The sequence below is a fragment of the Athene cunicularia genome, unplaced genomic scaffold (genome assembly GCF_003259725.1).
Source record: "Athene cunicularia isolate RWA unplaced genomic scaffold, athCun1 SCF_34, whole genome shotgun sequence".
Taxonomy (NCBI): domain Eukaryota; kingdom Metazoa; phylum Chordata; class Aves; order Strigiformes; family Strigidae; genus Athene; species Athene cunicularia.
In genome coordinates this window covers 1,279-15,904 of record NW_020799422.1, presented here as the reverse complement: position 1 = coordinate 15,904, position 14,626 = coordinate 1,279, and the positions used below count along the sequence as shown (strand labels likewise).

Sequence of the window (14,626 nt, the reverse complement as noted above, 5' to 3'; positions counted from 1 at the left end):
TCACCCCAAAAAGGCCATTGAATGACTCGAGCGTGGCCAGAGAAGGGCAACGGAGCTGGGGCAGGGTCTGGAGCACAGGTCTGCTGGGGAGCGGCTGGGGGAACTGGGGGGGTTCAGTCTGGAGAAGAGGAGGCTGAGGGGAGACCTCCTGGCCCTCGGCAACTCCCTGCCAGGAGGGGGCAGAGAGGGGGGATGAGTCTCTGGAGCCAAGGCCCCAGCGCCAGGCCCCGAGGGAATGGCCTCAAGCTGCCCAGGGCAGGGTCAGGCTGGCTCTGAGGAAGGATTTCTGTGCAGAAGGGGCTGTTGGGCGTTGGAATGGGCTGCCCAGGGCAGGGGGGGAGTCCCCAGGATCCCTGGAGGGGTTGAAGAGTCGGGCTGAGCCAGCGCTGAGGGATCTGGGGGAGTTGAGAAGGGTCAGGGGGAGGGTCACGGTCGGGCTGGAGGAGCTTCAGGGGCTTTTCCAACCGAGACAATTCTGTGATTCTGTGAAAATCACCCCTTTGAAAGCGAGCAGCACCTTTAGATATATTTTCAAATCCAGAGATAAACTTGGTTCGCTGATGGCAGATGGTTGAGTCACTTTCTCTAAAGCAAAGTTGCGGCATCTCCTGAACTCAGAGTTCAAACCACCCTCAGTGGCTCGGCTCAGCTATGCCTGTAGCGTGTCGTTAGTGGGTATCGTGCAGGATGGTCCTGCAGGAAGGTGAATTTTCACTGTGAGTTCTGTTTTTGACCCTTTGTACTTGGAAGATTTACAGTCCCGATTGCGGCAGCGGATTAACGTGGCATGGTGTGGTTTTGGTGGAAGAGAGGGTTATTATGTGAAGTGTTGTTTCTCTCGTATCCTGCAGTGAGATTTCTTTCTCCTGCACACACAAACATGCACTCCAGCCAGTTATTCTAGCAAAGCCAGGCTTTAAAGGCTGGTAAATGTTTAATGACAGGGGCTGCTTTGTACATGCCGGCCTCCACCCTGGTTTCTTTTGCTGCTGGTGGGGGTTTTTCTACAATCCTTCCACCTTTCTTATGGCCTTCAAAATACCTGTTCAAAACCAGAAAGCTGCTTAACCTGTGGTTGAACCCCTCAGCTGTGTCCTTGTGAGAAGTTGCCCTTTTCCGTGCTGCCCAGCAAAGCCCAAACCTGTGGATGCACCCAACTGGGTCTTCTCAAAGCTCCCCAACTTGGTCTTCTCAAGCGACCAGCTGAGCTGAACAGAATCAGGCCAGTGATGGTTCCAGCACCCTCTCAGCAATCCCCCTCCATCAGTTTGCTGCCCAGAGAGCTGGATTTGTGCTCGCTCTGCTCCCGACGTTTGGAGCAGCCTTTTGTACAGACAAATCCCAGAATCATTCAGGTCAGAAAAGCCCCTCGGGATCATCGAGTCCAACCCTCAGCCCGACTCTACAAAGTTCTCCCCTACCCCACATCCCCCAAAAATGTGTTAATTTGACGCGAGATGGTTTTTTATTTTTTTTTTTGTTGATCCTCTCCAGGAGAAGCATGAAGAGGAAGGCCATGTTCACGTGCCCGTTCAACGGCGACTGCAAAATCACCAAGGACAACCGGCGGCACTGCCAGGCCTGTCGGCTGAAGCGCTGCGTGGACATTGGCATGATGAAGGAGTGTGAGTACACGGACGTGTGGGGAACGGCCCGGCTTTGCCCCGTCACCTCCTTTTCCTTCTCGATGTTAATCTCGATTAACGGGTGGTGCGGAAGGCGGGCAGGCGGGCGTAAAACCTGAAAACCCTCCAAGGATTCAAAGAGGATGCAAAGGGCAGGGGATGCGGTAGGTAATGATTGAGAGGAGCTCGTTTAATGATTAAGGCTGCTCCTGGGGTGGTTAGTGATGTGGGGGGCTGATTTTAGCAGAGCCAAGTCTCCTCTGCTGGCTCCTGGGGGGCACCAGCTGAGCGAGAGCATCCGGGGCTGTTTCTGATTAACTCCTGCTTACACCGACTGAACGTGCTCCTCTCCTGCCTTCACAAAGTCATCGTCCTCTCCGTGTTTTTGCGTGCCCCTCGCCGCATCCAAACAGGGAGAGTTGAATGAGCTTCCCCACAGCGACAGTAATTTCCATTAGCCTGGAACCACCTTGCGTTTCGCTCCGCCGTACCTCTTGGGCTTCTTTTTTTTTTTTTATTTTTTTATTTTTTGGGCCTTTATTCTTGTAACATGGGTCTGTCCATCCAGCCACGTGCACAGCAGAGACTTAAGTAAATAGCAGAGGGAAGTAAAGTCGTTTTTAACCCAATCCAAACACACTAATGTTGTCCAAATATTTATTTTCTTCAATTATATTTATAGATAAGCAGCTTTTAAAAATAAAATGGTTGACACGCTTCCTCCTACGTACAGATGCTTTCCACACCTTAAGTCTTTAGGAGAAGGCTGGTGTTCGTGTAACGTTCAAACCAAAATAACAGCCTTCTGCTAGGAGACATTGCAAACAGGATGTCACGTCGAATGATTGATGGGCCTGAAAATTTGGAAAATGGAAGTGGTGCTCATTTCCTTGACGCGGCGAGCGGAGGGCAAACAGTATCTGATGTCACAGGGTGCCACCAAAGCACCCGGCTCCTCCAGAAAATCAAAACTTGTAGGCGTTTGCAGGAAAAAAAAATGCCTAAATTTCCAATTGTCCCCAAGCTTGAGTGGATCCCCCGTGAAGAGAAGATTCCTGCATCTTATTCTTTTAAACTAGCAGCCACGTCCTGTGAAGAGGGAGAAAAAAACCATATAATACACCAAATATACTCGTGTTTTGGGTGAGTGTGAGGATGTGTGAGCCCGTGGTGGCTGGTTGCTGTGGCCCTTTTGGTGTAGCTGTTGCTACTGAGGGAAATGTGTTGACTTGCACTAATTAATTACCCAGGAAAGGCCGGAAAAATCAGTGGCAGCGATGCACAGAGTACTTGCACCCTGCTGGGGCCAGGTCCCAGGGATGTGTGTGCTCTCTGCAGGAGTTAACTTGTAAGTGACCTCGTTAGTAAACTGTTACTAGATTAACAAAACCTAAGGAGACTAAAAATAGCCTTCCTGTGGACTTTGCTGCTGGTTAAATGAAGGGGAACAAGGTGTGCTGCTGTTATTTTTAGGTTGAATCGAGGATCTTGAAGCTCTTGAGGAGGGTTTGAGTCTTTCCCAGGCTGTCACTGAAGGTGATGGGGATTGTCACAGGCAAGGCTCTGGCCAGTTTGGCCCTGCTGCTGCCGGGATCTGAGTCTGAAGAAGAAAAGAGAGTGTGAGCAAGGGGTAAAGAGGAGGAGGAAGGGGACAGACCTTGTGCCTGTGTTAGTTTGGGGTTTGGTGCAGGCAGACCCTTCTCCATCCCCAGAGTGTGGGCTGGTCGGTGGCCTGGATGATTTTAGACATCACCTCCAGCCCAGACCACGCAGGGCTGAGACCTGCAGCAGCGTGGCCGTGCCGAGGGTCCCTTCCCCGACGCGTGCTCCAAGTTTGGGTGCAGCCACACCTGGGGAGCAGATGCTGCGGTGATGGGCTGGAGGAGTCTGTGCCTGTGGGGGAGACGCAGCGAGGAAAGGATCGTGTGTGTTCAAACTCTGCCCGAGCAAAAGCCCTGAGCCACCAGCACTCCCCAGGGAGCTGGGGACAGCGTCAGGGCGGCCACTGTCCCCTGCAGAGGGACCAAAGAGAGGGTGAGGTGGAAGCTGGAGGGCATCCAGGTTACGGCCATAAGGCTGGGGCAGGATTTATGGCCCAGCCACAACGCCTGAGTTCACCCCAAGCTGTCCGCAGCCAACGTTAGCAAATATTTGTGGTTTTCCGCCTGCTTATCTGCGCGGGGTAAAGCGCAGGGCAGGCGCGCAGGCTGTGGGGCAGGCGATCGGAGGAGGAGAAACCCACCTCGCAGCCCGAGCCGTGGTGTCTGGGAACGCTCCTTTCACTGCTCTGGGGAGCAGTTTCCCTTCAGATGCCTCTGGGGAGGGCAAGTCTCCCTCCTGCCACCCTGTCCGCTCCCTGCTGCTCTCTCCTAAGATGATGCTTAGCACAAAAGTACTTTAAAGTGGGGTAAAGAATCTGTTGCTGGACTATCCTGCCTGCTTTGGCACTGGTTTTGGTGGCAAGAAAATGCTGAAGTTACCCTTCCTACCCTGCAAAATTTGCTTTTTGCCTGGAGCTCAGGAGGGAACGTGTGTGTCGGCCAAAACACGGGCTGTTAGATGGACTCAGGCTCCACAGCCGCGCGTAACCTTTGGGTGATTCACTTCTCTTAGTGTCTCTGCTCCTTTCCCCCTGACCTTTAGCAGCTTCTCCAGTGTCTGTGAGATGGGGAACAGGTCATCTGTCCTGCTCAGTCTCAAGGTGATGCTGCGAGGCAGGAAGATAAATTATACATCACCAAATTGAGCGGCCGGAGGGACCCGCGGGCTCCCCAAGGCTGCAGCACTCTTACGGCATTGAATTTATCCTCTCCCTGCCACTTTATTTGCTGCTGGGGAATTTTTTGTGTGCTTGTTGTGGTGCCAGTTAGTTGGGAATGAGTGAATCTCCTTGGGAGGATCCCCAGCCATGTCCTGAGGCAGTTTGTCTCTCTGTAGCTTTGGCCCTCGGGGAAGGCGCTTGCAGCAAGTCCTCCTCCCTGGTGCCACAGCAAGGTTAGTGGTTTGCCTGGGGTCAGCGCCCCATGGATCTTCTCTCCCCTTTTCCAAGGAAAAGCCTCGCTGGGATCTGGTCCTAGTCACGAGCAGCTGATGCTCAGCATCCTCACCCTCACCACGAGGCTCCCTTTATGATCTCAGTGCTGAAAATCCCCAAAGGGGAGGAGAAAAAGAAACAAACTGACGTCTCAGAGCCAGGGAGAGGAGCAGAAACTGGAAGGAGATTGTGCAGAGAGAGGGGAATTTCCCAGATCAGTCAGGAGAGGAGCAGAGATGCTCGGGGGAGCCGGCAGGATTTCGCTTGTTTAGGGTGGGACTGCAGGATGAGAGTGAGCAAGGAGGGAGGTGGCCTTCCCAGCTCTCCTCCGCTTCCCCGAATAGGCGGCGATACTCCAAGGAAAAAAAAAAAAAAAAGTCCCCACTGCCCCAAACGTGGGATGTGTTCCCTGGCCTGGGAGCTGCTGCCACAGCGGGGTTGTGCAATGGTGAGAGGCGAAGCAGGAGCACGAGAGGGAGGGAAGAGTTGTGCCCGTCCGGGAAAACGTCACTTGGCGGTGGCCCGGCGTTCGCAGGCTGGCCGGGAAGCGTCTGCGCTCCCCGCCGGCTCAAAGCACACGCTATAAACATCCAGCATCCTCTGTAATTAGAGCAGGTTTGGGAGCTGGCAGGGGCTGAGCAGCTGGAAGGCCCTCTCCGAAATCTGTGTGAGCGTCGCTTGAGTGAGCCGTGCCTCAGCTGCGTCGGAGGGACACGACCTCCTTGGCGGGGGGGAGCAGTAGCCGGCGGCCCTGCAGCTGCTCCGGCATGGGTCCAGGACCTGTGATTTAAATTGCTGCTGCTTCTCAGAGTCACAGAACCGTTCAGGTTGGAAAAGCCCCTCAGGATCATCGAGTCCAACCCTCAGCCCGACTCTACAAAGTTCCCCCCTACCCCACATCCCCCACAGCTCATCCCAACGGCCCTGAAACCCCCCCAGGGATGGGGACTCCCCCCTCCCTGGGCAGCCTGTTCCACTCTGACCACTTGCTAGGAAACATTTTCTCCTCCTGCCCAGCCTGACCCTCCCCTGGGGCAGTTTCCAGCCGTTCCCTCTTGTCCTGTCCCTGATCCCCTGGGAGCAGAGCCCAGCCCCAGCCTCTCCACAACGTCCTGTCAGGAGCTGCAGAGAGGGATGAGGGCTCCCCTCAGCCTCCTCCTCCTCACACTGAACACCCCCAGCTCCTTCCCTGGCTCCTCACAGGATTTATTCTCCACCCCTTCCCCAGCCTCGTTGCCCTCCTCTGCCCTTGCTCCAGCCCCTCCAGATCTCTCTCGGACTGAGGTGCCCAAATTCCCTCCTCTCTGGTTTCCCTGCAAGCCCACGGGCTGTAGGAGATGTACACCCTCCGTCCAGCCTGCAGCATCCCGTTAGCCACCCTCCAGCCATCGCAGCGTTTCAGTTCCTGTTGTGCAATTGGGGGTTTTTGTGTCCGTGCCACTCCTTGGTCCATCCCCGTCAGCTATGTGGCCGATTACACCTGCAAGGGATTTGGCTCTGACTTCCAGTCCTGAGGCGTCACAGGCAGGGTTTGGGGCAGGTCAGCGGGGCTGAAAGGGATGTTCTGGGGGGAAGCAGCAGGCATGAATTCAGTTTTGCTCCCCAGCTTTCAAGGCTGTGTCCGGGGTCTTTCCTACATGAACTGCCACAACAGCCCCCAGCAGGGCTACAGGCCTGGGGAGGAGTGGCTGGAGAGCTGCAGGTCAGAGAGGGACTGGGGGGGTGAGAATGAGCCAGCAGTGTGCCCAGGGGGCCAAGGAGGGCAACGGCATCCTGGCTTGTGCCAGCCCTGGCGTGGCCAGCAGGGACAGGGAAGGGATCTGAGCCCTGGGCTCGGCACTGGGGAGGCCGCCCCTCGCTGAGGGGGTTCAGTTCTGGGCCCCTCACCCCAAAAAGGCCATTGAATGACTCGAGCGTGGCCAGAGAAGGGCAACGGAGCTGGGGCAGGGTCTGGAGCACAGGTCTGCTGGGGAGCGGCTGGGGGAACTGGGGGGGTTCAGTCTGGAGAAGAGGAGGCTGAGGGGAGACCTCCTGGCCCTCGGCAACTCCCTGCCAGGAGGGGGCAGAGACGGGGGATGAGTCTCTGGAGCCAAGGCCCCAGCGCCAGGCCCCGAGGGAATGGCCTCAAGCTGCCCAGGGCAGGGTCAGGCTGGCTCTGAGGAAGGATTTCTGTGCAGAAGGGGCTGTTGGGCGTTGGAATGGGCTGCCCAGGGCAGGGGGGAAGTCCCCGGGATCCCTGGGGGGGTTGAAGAGTCGATGATTCTGTGATTCTGTGAGCTGATCCAGAGCCATCCTGGGGATCCTCAGCAGCTAAACGGTCCCAGCACCCCGTGGGGCAGCTCAGGGGATGGTTCCTGAGCTTGATGCATCACCTTGGTGCTGTGCCTTCACCCTACTACACTGCTTTTGCTGCTTGGCCCTCATCTAGCCATGAATCACCCCAAAGCTGATGCTGTTGAGGGGTGTTTTTGTCCCCAGCCAGGGAACACCAGCTCAGTTTCTGACCCCCACCACCGTCCCAGCAAGATCCCAAATGCCACCCCACCACGACAGCCGTGCCAGGCAGCCTGTCCCAGGGTGGAGGAGCAACACCCCGGCATTTTGCACCCCTGGGGCTGAGCAGTGCCCCTGGCTCCAGCCGGAGCAGGCAGAAGCACCCACCGTTCAAAGAAACGCTCAAACTCCATCCAGTTTCATGCCTGACGTTTCCTAAACTTAATTTTTGCTTTACATTTGGCTGTTCTTTCCTCGCCTGACGGAGTGAGCCTGCCTTTGTGCTGCTCCACATCATCCTCCAGCCCTTCCAAGCCCCTGGTTTTGGCCAGGGTTGTATCCTCCTCTACCCTCGGTGTCGGCCGTGGCTTCCCCCGCTGCCCTCGTGGTGTCTGGCAAAGGGGGCCAGCGTCTGTCTGGAAGCGATGGGCAGATGTTATCTCAGGCTCTGGGTCAGGGCAGCCCACAAACACTCCGGCACGTCGCCGGTTGTGCCAGAAGTCTGCGGCTGGACGTCTCCAGCTCAGGGTTTGGAAAGAAATCAGAGCTGAAGCGTGAGCTGGGATCTCAAGTGGAAGGTGCCAGCATCGAGCTGCTTCCCGGTGCCGTTTCCCACCTCGAGGCAGGCAGGGACGTGATGGGCAACATCCATCCTTCTGTGAGGAAAAATGAGGGTCAAATCCTTTCCCCCCAGGACTTTAGGTGAGTCTCTGAGCTGACAGCCCTCATCCATGTTACCCCCCCATCCTACGGAAAAGCCGTCCCAGGCGAGGGGCGTTTCAGGTTTGCTGCTGCCCATCATCACCAGGAACAATTTCACCCAAGAGGCTGGGGGTGGTTCTCAATCCACAGCACCGATGCTGCTGGGCTGTGTCGTGGCTGTGTCACAGCACTCCCCTTCACAACACCAGACAAGCTGGAAGGGAATCGTTATTCCCCTTTATCTGATTTTTTTTTTTTTAAAAAACACCCTTTGATTTGCCTGCGGGGGCTTCCTTTGGGTTTTACTCTCCTGTGGCCTCCAGCAAGTCCTCGCAGAGCATTAAACACCAAACCTGGGACCTGGTGCTGGCTGGGGCCCATTTCTGTCGACGCCACTGGCAGTTTGGCCGTGGATTCCCAGCAGCGTGTGGCCCATGTGCTCTGCCGAGCCTCGGGGCAGCCCTGGGACATGGGATGTTTTGTTGCATCGACCCTGTGTGGGGAAATCTGGCTGCCTTAGGACCTGAAGCACAAACTTTGCCAGTGTTTGTTCCCCTGCCGAAGCGATGCTTTGGGAAATGCTTTTGCTTTTCAGCTCCTACCACCGTGAGAAACGCTGCTGCCTCGCTGCTTCAAGTCTGGGTGGATTTCCAAAAGCTGGCTGAGACATCCCAAGGCACTTTTGCCCCAACACAGAAACATCCTTTTCTTTCCAGCCCGCTCTGTGGGTGCTTCCTAATTTCGCATCAATTCACTTGCAGGATCTGAGGTTTTCTCGGTGTAGACACCTACAGTAACCCCTTCCAAAGCCCCAGGGTTCGGGACAGACCGTGCCGGCAAAGACTTTGAACACCACAGCCGCAGCCCAAGCACTCAGCTCTTTGCCCCATCCTCATTCCCAGACCCACATGGCTCTTTCCCCACGGATGCTGCCTCATCTGTGAACAGTTTCCCTTCTCGCACGCAGCGCCCAGATGGATCCACAGCTTTTGTAAAAAGAACCAGGTTGGGAGATGGCAAAATCCCCATTTTTCTCCCCAAGCAGTCGTGTTGTCCCCTGCAGAGCCATAACGTGCTGATCATGAGAGCGACCTTTCGGCCCCAGCCGGTTGTTCCCGTGCCTCCGAGATCTTCAAGTCCCCTCTGAGATTGTGCAAGTTTGAAAACATATTGGAAAAATGCCGTCGGCTAAAGGTGGCAGAAAGGAGCAGGGAACTGCAAACAGTTCCTTGCCTCGAGCCCTGCGACCCGGGCTCCCGCTGCCCTTCGCCGACCTCTCGTCCCAAATTCCACCTCAAATTGCCCAGCATCCAATCCCTCTGCAACCCAAGGCAGGCAGAAAGCCACCTCGTCATCAGATAACGTGCTTGAGGTTTTCTTTAATGACTGGTTAAAGGGCTAATAACATCTTGAGGAATGGGCCCTGCTATTTTTAGGGCCGCTGGTGGATGTGTATTAACAAGTACTTTTGTGAACGTGTGTCTCTGTTAGGAGGATGGGGTGTTGCTGCCCCAAGAGATTGTTGCGGGTCCTTGTTTTCTTCTCTTTCAACCCTGTGAGGCTATTCAGGGCTTTAAACTCCTTTTAAAAAAGTAAGATTTGAGCCCAAATTGCCTGTGGATGCTCTCCTTCCATAAATCAATGGGAGAAGCCTTGCGTATGGCCTTTGAGTCCAGCCCTTGGCCGCTGCCGAAGGCTGTCACCCATAATACAAGCTGTAAACACCCAGCTCTGGGAGTGGGGCTATGTTTATATGTCCCCTTACCTTAAAAATATTTGCTGTGCTGCCAGAGGACTGCGGGATACCCGGAGGCTGAGCGGTGCCGCGTCGGGCTCCCTCTGTTGTCGAGCGCTGCTGACAACAGCGCTGAAGTGAGATGAACCCACTGGCCTGGGTCTTGCAGGATCGATTTCTTTCACCTGAAAGCACAGAGCAAACACATGGCAGCGCTGACGGGACCTTATTGCACTCAGTCCTTGCCTAAAAGCACCCGAGTGGGCTGTAAATTGTGTCGGTCTCGTAGCAAAACGCCGTGACCTGGCAGTGGAGGAGAGGAGCAGGACGGGGTTGATGCAGGTTTAATAACTGATTAGCAGGGGGATGGGGATGCTGGTTGCAGTGTTCTGGGGTTGCTTCAATCCCTGTTTCACCTCTTTCTGGCACTTTCCCTGTCCCTGCAGTCATCCTGACAGACGAGGAGGTTCAGAGGAAGCGCGAGATGATACTGAAGCGCAAGGAGGAGGAGGCGCTCAAGGAGAGCCTGAAGCCCAAACTCTCGGAGGAGCAGCAGAAAGTCATCGACATCCTCCTCGAGGCTCATCGCAAAACCTACGACCCCACGTACTCCGACTTCACCAAGTTTCGGGTATGTCTGGGGCATGCCAGCCCCGATTCCCACACACGGGACCAAAGCGGTTCCTGCCCAGATGCTCCAAACCCGCTTCATCCCACGACTTCTCCTTAGTGAGGAGTTAAAAATCCCAGTGTAAAAACCTTGATGGTGTTGGCAGCAGGCGAACGGCTGCCACCGACTTGCTCTCCCAGCCCCGTTCCTCACATCTTGCTCTTTCTTCCAGCCCCCTGTGAGAAACAACCCTAGCAACAGAGGAGCAGCAAGATCCTCCTCCCTCCTCACCCAGGACTTGTCCTCAGAGGACTCCACCGACCTCTTCAGCTCCGATGCCTTCAGCACGTTTCCAGGTACCACACTCTCCTCTCCGTAAGCGACAGGGGTAGAATCAAAACAGTTTTACCTAAATCTGGCCATTCAAACCCTCGTTTTACCTCTTCTGGGGAGCTTATTTAACTGTAAGACCCTCCTGGAGGTGTTGCAAAGGCTTTTTGTGAGCAAAAAGCATTAAATGCTTGGTTGGATCGTGGCCCTGCAGACCTCTATGTGTCTGAGCCCTCCAGGATGGCCAAGGGGAGTGTGTTAGACCTGCTCTGAGGAAGGATTTCTGTGCAGAAGGGGCTGTTGGGCGTTGGAATGGGCTGCCCAGGGCAGGGGGGGAGTCCCCATCCCTGGAGGGGTTGAAGAGTCGGGCTGAGCCAGCGCTGAGGGATCTGGGGGGGTTGGGAAGGGTCAGGGGGAGGGTCATGGTCGAGCTGGAGGAGCTTCAGGGGCTTTTCCAACCCGGATGATTCCGGGATTCTGTGAAGGTGAACGCTGGGCTGCGGCGTTGCCGCTCTGGCTGCGGTTAGACTTAATCCCAGCACAGGAGAGGAGTTAAAGGCCTCAGTGCAAAAATCTTGATGCTGTTGGTGGCCAGCAAACTCCTGCTCCTCTCCCAGCCCCGTTCCTCATATCCTGCTGTCTAAACACAGCACAAAGCCCTCCTGGTGGGGCAGACGCCGCTCCTGCTGCGACAGGCATCCTTCCCCTCACCCAGAATGTCTTACCTACAACCGAGGTACCCTCTGACCATCTCCCTCTCTCCAGAGTCTGTGGAGCCCCAGATGTTCTCGAACCTGGTGCTCTCCGAGGAGAACGATGAGAGCTCCTCCATGAACTTTGACTTCTCCCACCTCTCTATGCTCCCGCACTTGGCCGACCTGGTCAGCTACAGCATACAGAAGGTGATCGGCTTTGCCAAAATGATCCCGGGATTCAGGTGAGACGTTTGCTCCCAGACGTGATGTCCATGATGGTTTTCTGCTCTCTGGAATCCCGTCGTACCCTTCACAGCCAGATCATTTTTCTCTGTTTCATCTTCACAGCCATCCCTCAGGCTCTGTTCCCTTCCCAGGTCTGTTCCGACTTTCATGTTTTCTGTCTCTCCTCCTTCCTGAGGTTACTCCTCTCCTGTCTTTACCCTGATTCACCTGTCAGCAGAACGCTTGAGCTCCTGAGATGCTCAAAGCCATGTGAGTGGTCCCCATCCTGTTTTGTGAAGGACCTTAGGTCCTGTTTAACTCGAGGCTAGTGCCTGGGACGCTGGGTGCTGCCCCTCAATAAATAGAGCTGCAGAAATACCTGCTGCTTAATCACAGACTGACAAAATCATCCGGGTTGGAAAAGCCCTTGAAGCTCCTCCAGCCTGACCATGACCCTCCCCCTGACCCTTCCCAAATCCCCCAGATCTCTCAGCGCTGGTTCAGCCTGACTCTTCAACCCCTCCAGGGATCCCGGGGACTCCCCCCCTGCCCTAGGCAGCCCATTCCAACGCCCAACAGCCCCTTCTGCACAGAAATCCTTCCTCAGAGCCAGCCTGACCCTGCCCTGGGCAGCTTGAGGCCATTCCCTCAGGGCCTGGCGCTGGCTCCTTGGCTCCAGAGACTCATCCCCCCTCTCTGCCCCCTCCTGGCAGGGAGTTGTAGAGGGAGGTTGCAGAGAGATGGGGATGAGTCTCTCAAACCAAGTAACCAGCGATAGGACAAGAGAATTGCACAGAAACCCGGGGTGAGGCAGAAGCTGGCGTGCCCCCAGCAAAGGGACTGGGTTACCGATGGAGAACCTGGCACATGGGTGGCCGGTTTCTGTGGCTTTGCTCACTGGGTGGATGTCACATCACCCTCTTCCCCCTGCCCAGGGATCTGGCAGCAGAGGACCAGATAGTCCTGCTGAAATCCAGCGCCATCGAGGTGATCATGCTGCGCTCGAACCAGTCCTTCACCCTCGAGGACATGACGTGGACCTGTGGCAGCAACGACTTCAAGTACAGGATCAGTGATGTCACCCAAGGTAAAGGCTTCCGGACACTCTCCTGGGCTAAGAAATATCATCCCAGCCTTAAATTTGGATGCAAAAATCCCGTCCTGAGCAGTGTGCAAGCAGGGACACGTGGGCAGGCTGCATGGCTTGTGACCCCCGGCCCGGCCCCTGCGCTGTGGGACGCGTGGGCCTCCTGCAGCCATACCAGGTGCCTGAGGAGGGCTGAGAACTCCTGAAGAAAAACAACATCAGAGTGTGTGCCCGTAACTCGGAGCTGTCTCCAACTCCTCTGCCTTGCCACAGGGGATGAGTTCGGTTTGCTCCGAGCTGCTGTGAGGGTTGGAAAACTGCTGTGTGGTCCCTCTGCAGCCAGGAAACCCCTCTGCTAGGAAAAGTGGTGAATCCTGCCCTGAACCTCCCCTGCTTGAGGATTTGGGGACCAACACAGAGACAGGGTGTGCAGATCATCTCCATATGGACCTTAAATCTCTCCCTGCACTTGGAAGAGACTTGGAGTAACCTGGCTGGCTCTGAGGAAGGATTTCTGTGCAGAAGGGGCTGTTGGGCGTTGGAATGGGCTGCCCAGGGCAGGGGGGGAGTCCCCGGGATCTCTGGAGGGGTTGAAGAGTCGGGCTGAGCCAGCGCTGAGGGATCTGGGGGAGTTGGGAAGGGTCAGGGGGAGGGTCGTGCTTGGGCTGGAGGAGCCTCAAAGGCTTTTCCAGCCCAGATGATTCTGGGATTCTGTGGGGATGCCGAGACCCTCGGTGCAAAGGTGAGATCCCAGGGGACCAGGCACGGGGCAGTTGACCCCCACTGAAGGCAGGAAAAAGATCTGCTTGCAGGAGAGCTCTGGGCACACAAGAGTTTGTGATGCTTGGGCAGGACACAGTGCGCCGTGGCGATAAAGAGGCAAAATATTCATAAGTTAATTGTCTTTATGGATTTCAAGAGCAAAAACTGCTCTGTAATCTCCAGCCATAGAGAAATTATTGGGGAGAAAAGTACAATTAAAAAATAAAGTTCTCTTCCCGCTGTCCTGGCTCCTTGCTGTGCCGAAAGAGGCTCTGCCGAGCTCCACGCTCGTCCCTCAGCTGTAGATCTTGTTCTTGCTCAAGGTCCTTTCTCTCCTCAGCTGGTCACAGCATGGAGCTGCTCGAGCCGCTGGTGAAGTTCCAGATTGGCTTGAAGAAGCTGAACCTTCATGAAGAAGAGCACGTCCTCCTCATGGCCATCTGCATCCTGTCCCCAGGTAGGAGCACACTCATCCCCAGAGGTCACTAACCTGTCACCTGCTTTGCTGATTAGGGCTCCCAGTTAAACTCAGACACCAGAGTGGAAAGAGCAGGTGTATTTTACTGGGGATAACTAAATACTGTAACAGCAATGCAGAAAACACGCAGTAAGAAAAGACAGAATAGCGCACTTGAAGCAAACATGTAGGAAAACACAGAGTAATGCATCAAATCGTTACTACAAGATAGAGAGAATAGCGATTAAGAAAGCTCCATCACCACTTGCACCCGTTACCAGCATCCAGACCCGCAGGCTCTGGACAGCCTTGGGTGCAGGGAGGATTTTTTTGGCATTTCCCAGCACGTGGGAAATCCTGCAGGGTGCATCCACCCATGGCTGAGGCATCCAAAGTTACTGCGAGCGGGTCCAGCCTTATATACGCCAAAAATCAGCAAGACAGAATGGCTGGCACCTTTGTTTTGAGTAGAAACATCTGGTGTCACTCTGCAATTAGATTCCCCCAGAGCCTGGCCGGGGCTTAAGGAGGAAGCTGAGGGAGTTTCCCTGCTTATCTACGTGATTTATGAGGAAGTTCACACGTCTGGTCACGAGGCCGGGGAGCTGGTTCCATGGCCCTGTCAGCTTGCCCCTGCACAAAGGATGAAGATATATTCAGAGTAGACATGTTTTATGGTATCTAAGCTACATCTTTCATTAACGAGCAAACTTGTTAACACCCCAAAAAGGCCATTGAATGACTCGAGCGTGGCCAGAGAAGGGCAACGGAGCTGGGGCAGGGTCTGGAGCACAGGTCTGCTGGGGAGCGGCTGGGGGAACTGGGGGGGTTCAGTCTGGAGAAGAGGAGGCTGAGGGGAGACCTCCTGGCC

General features: G+C 55.3%; 1 protein-coding gene across 1 annotated transcript in view; it reads left to right on the top strand.

The window, feature by feature from the left end:
- The window catches only part of VDR (vitamin D receptor), a gene marked incomplete at its 3' end in the record, with an annotated part of 40,625 nt that overhangs the window by 24,772 nt on the left and 1,227 nt on the right, over positions 1-14,626 (top strand). Inside the window, exons 4-9 of the mRNA XM_026867397.1 lie at positions 1,495-1,625; positions 10,036-10,220; positions 10,432-10,555; positions 11,295-11,466; positions 12,385-12,536; positions 13,639-13,779. Of these exons, the coding sequence (XP_026723198.1) occupies positions 1,495-1,625; positions 10,036-10,220; positions 10,432-10,555; positions 11,295-11,466; positions 12,385-12,536; positions 13,639-13,779 (905 nt within the window). The remainder of the gene's footprint in view (positions 1-1,494; positions 1,626-10,035; positions 10,221-10,431; positions 10,556-11,294; positions 11,467-12,384; positions 12,537-13,638; positions 13,780-14,626) is intronic.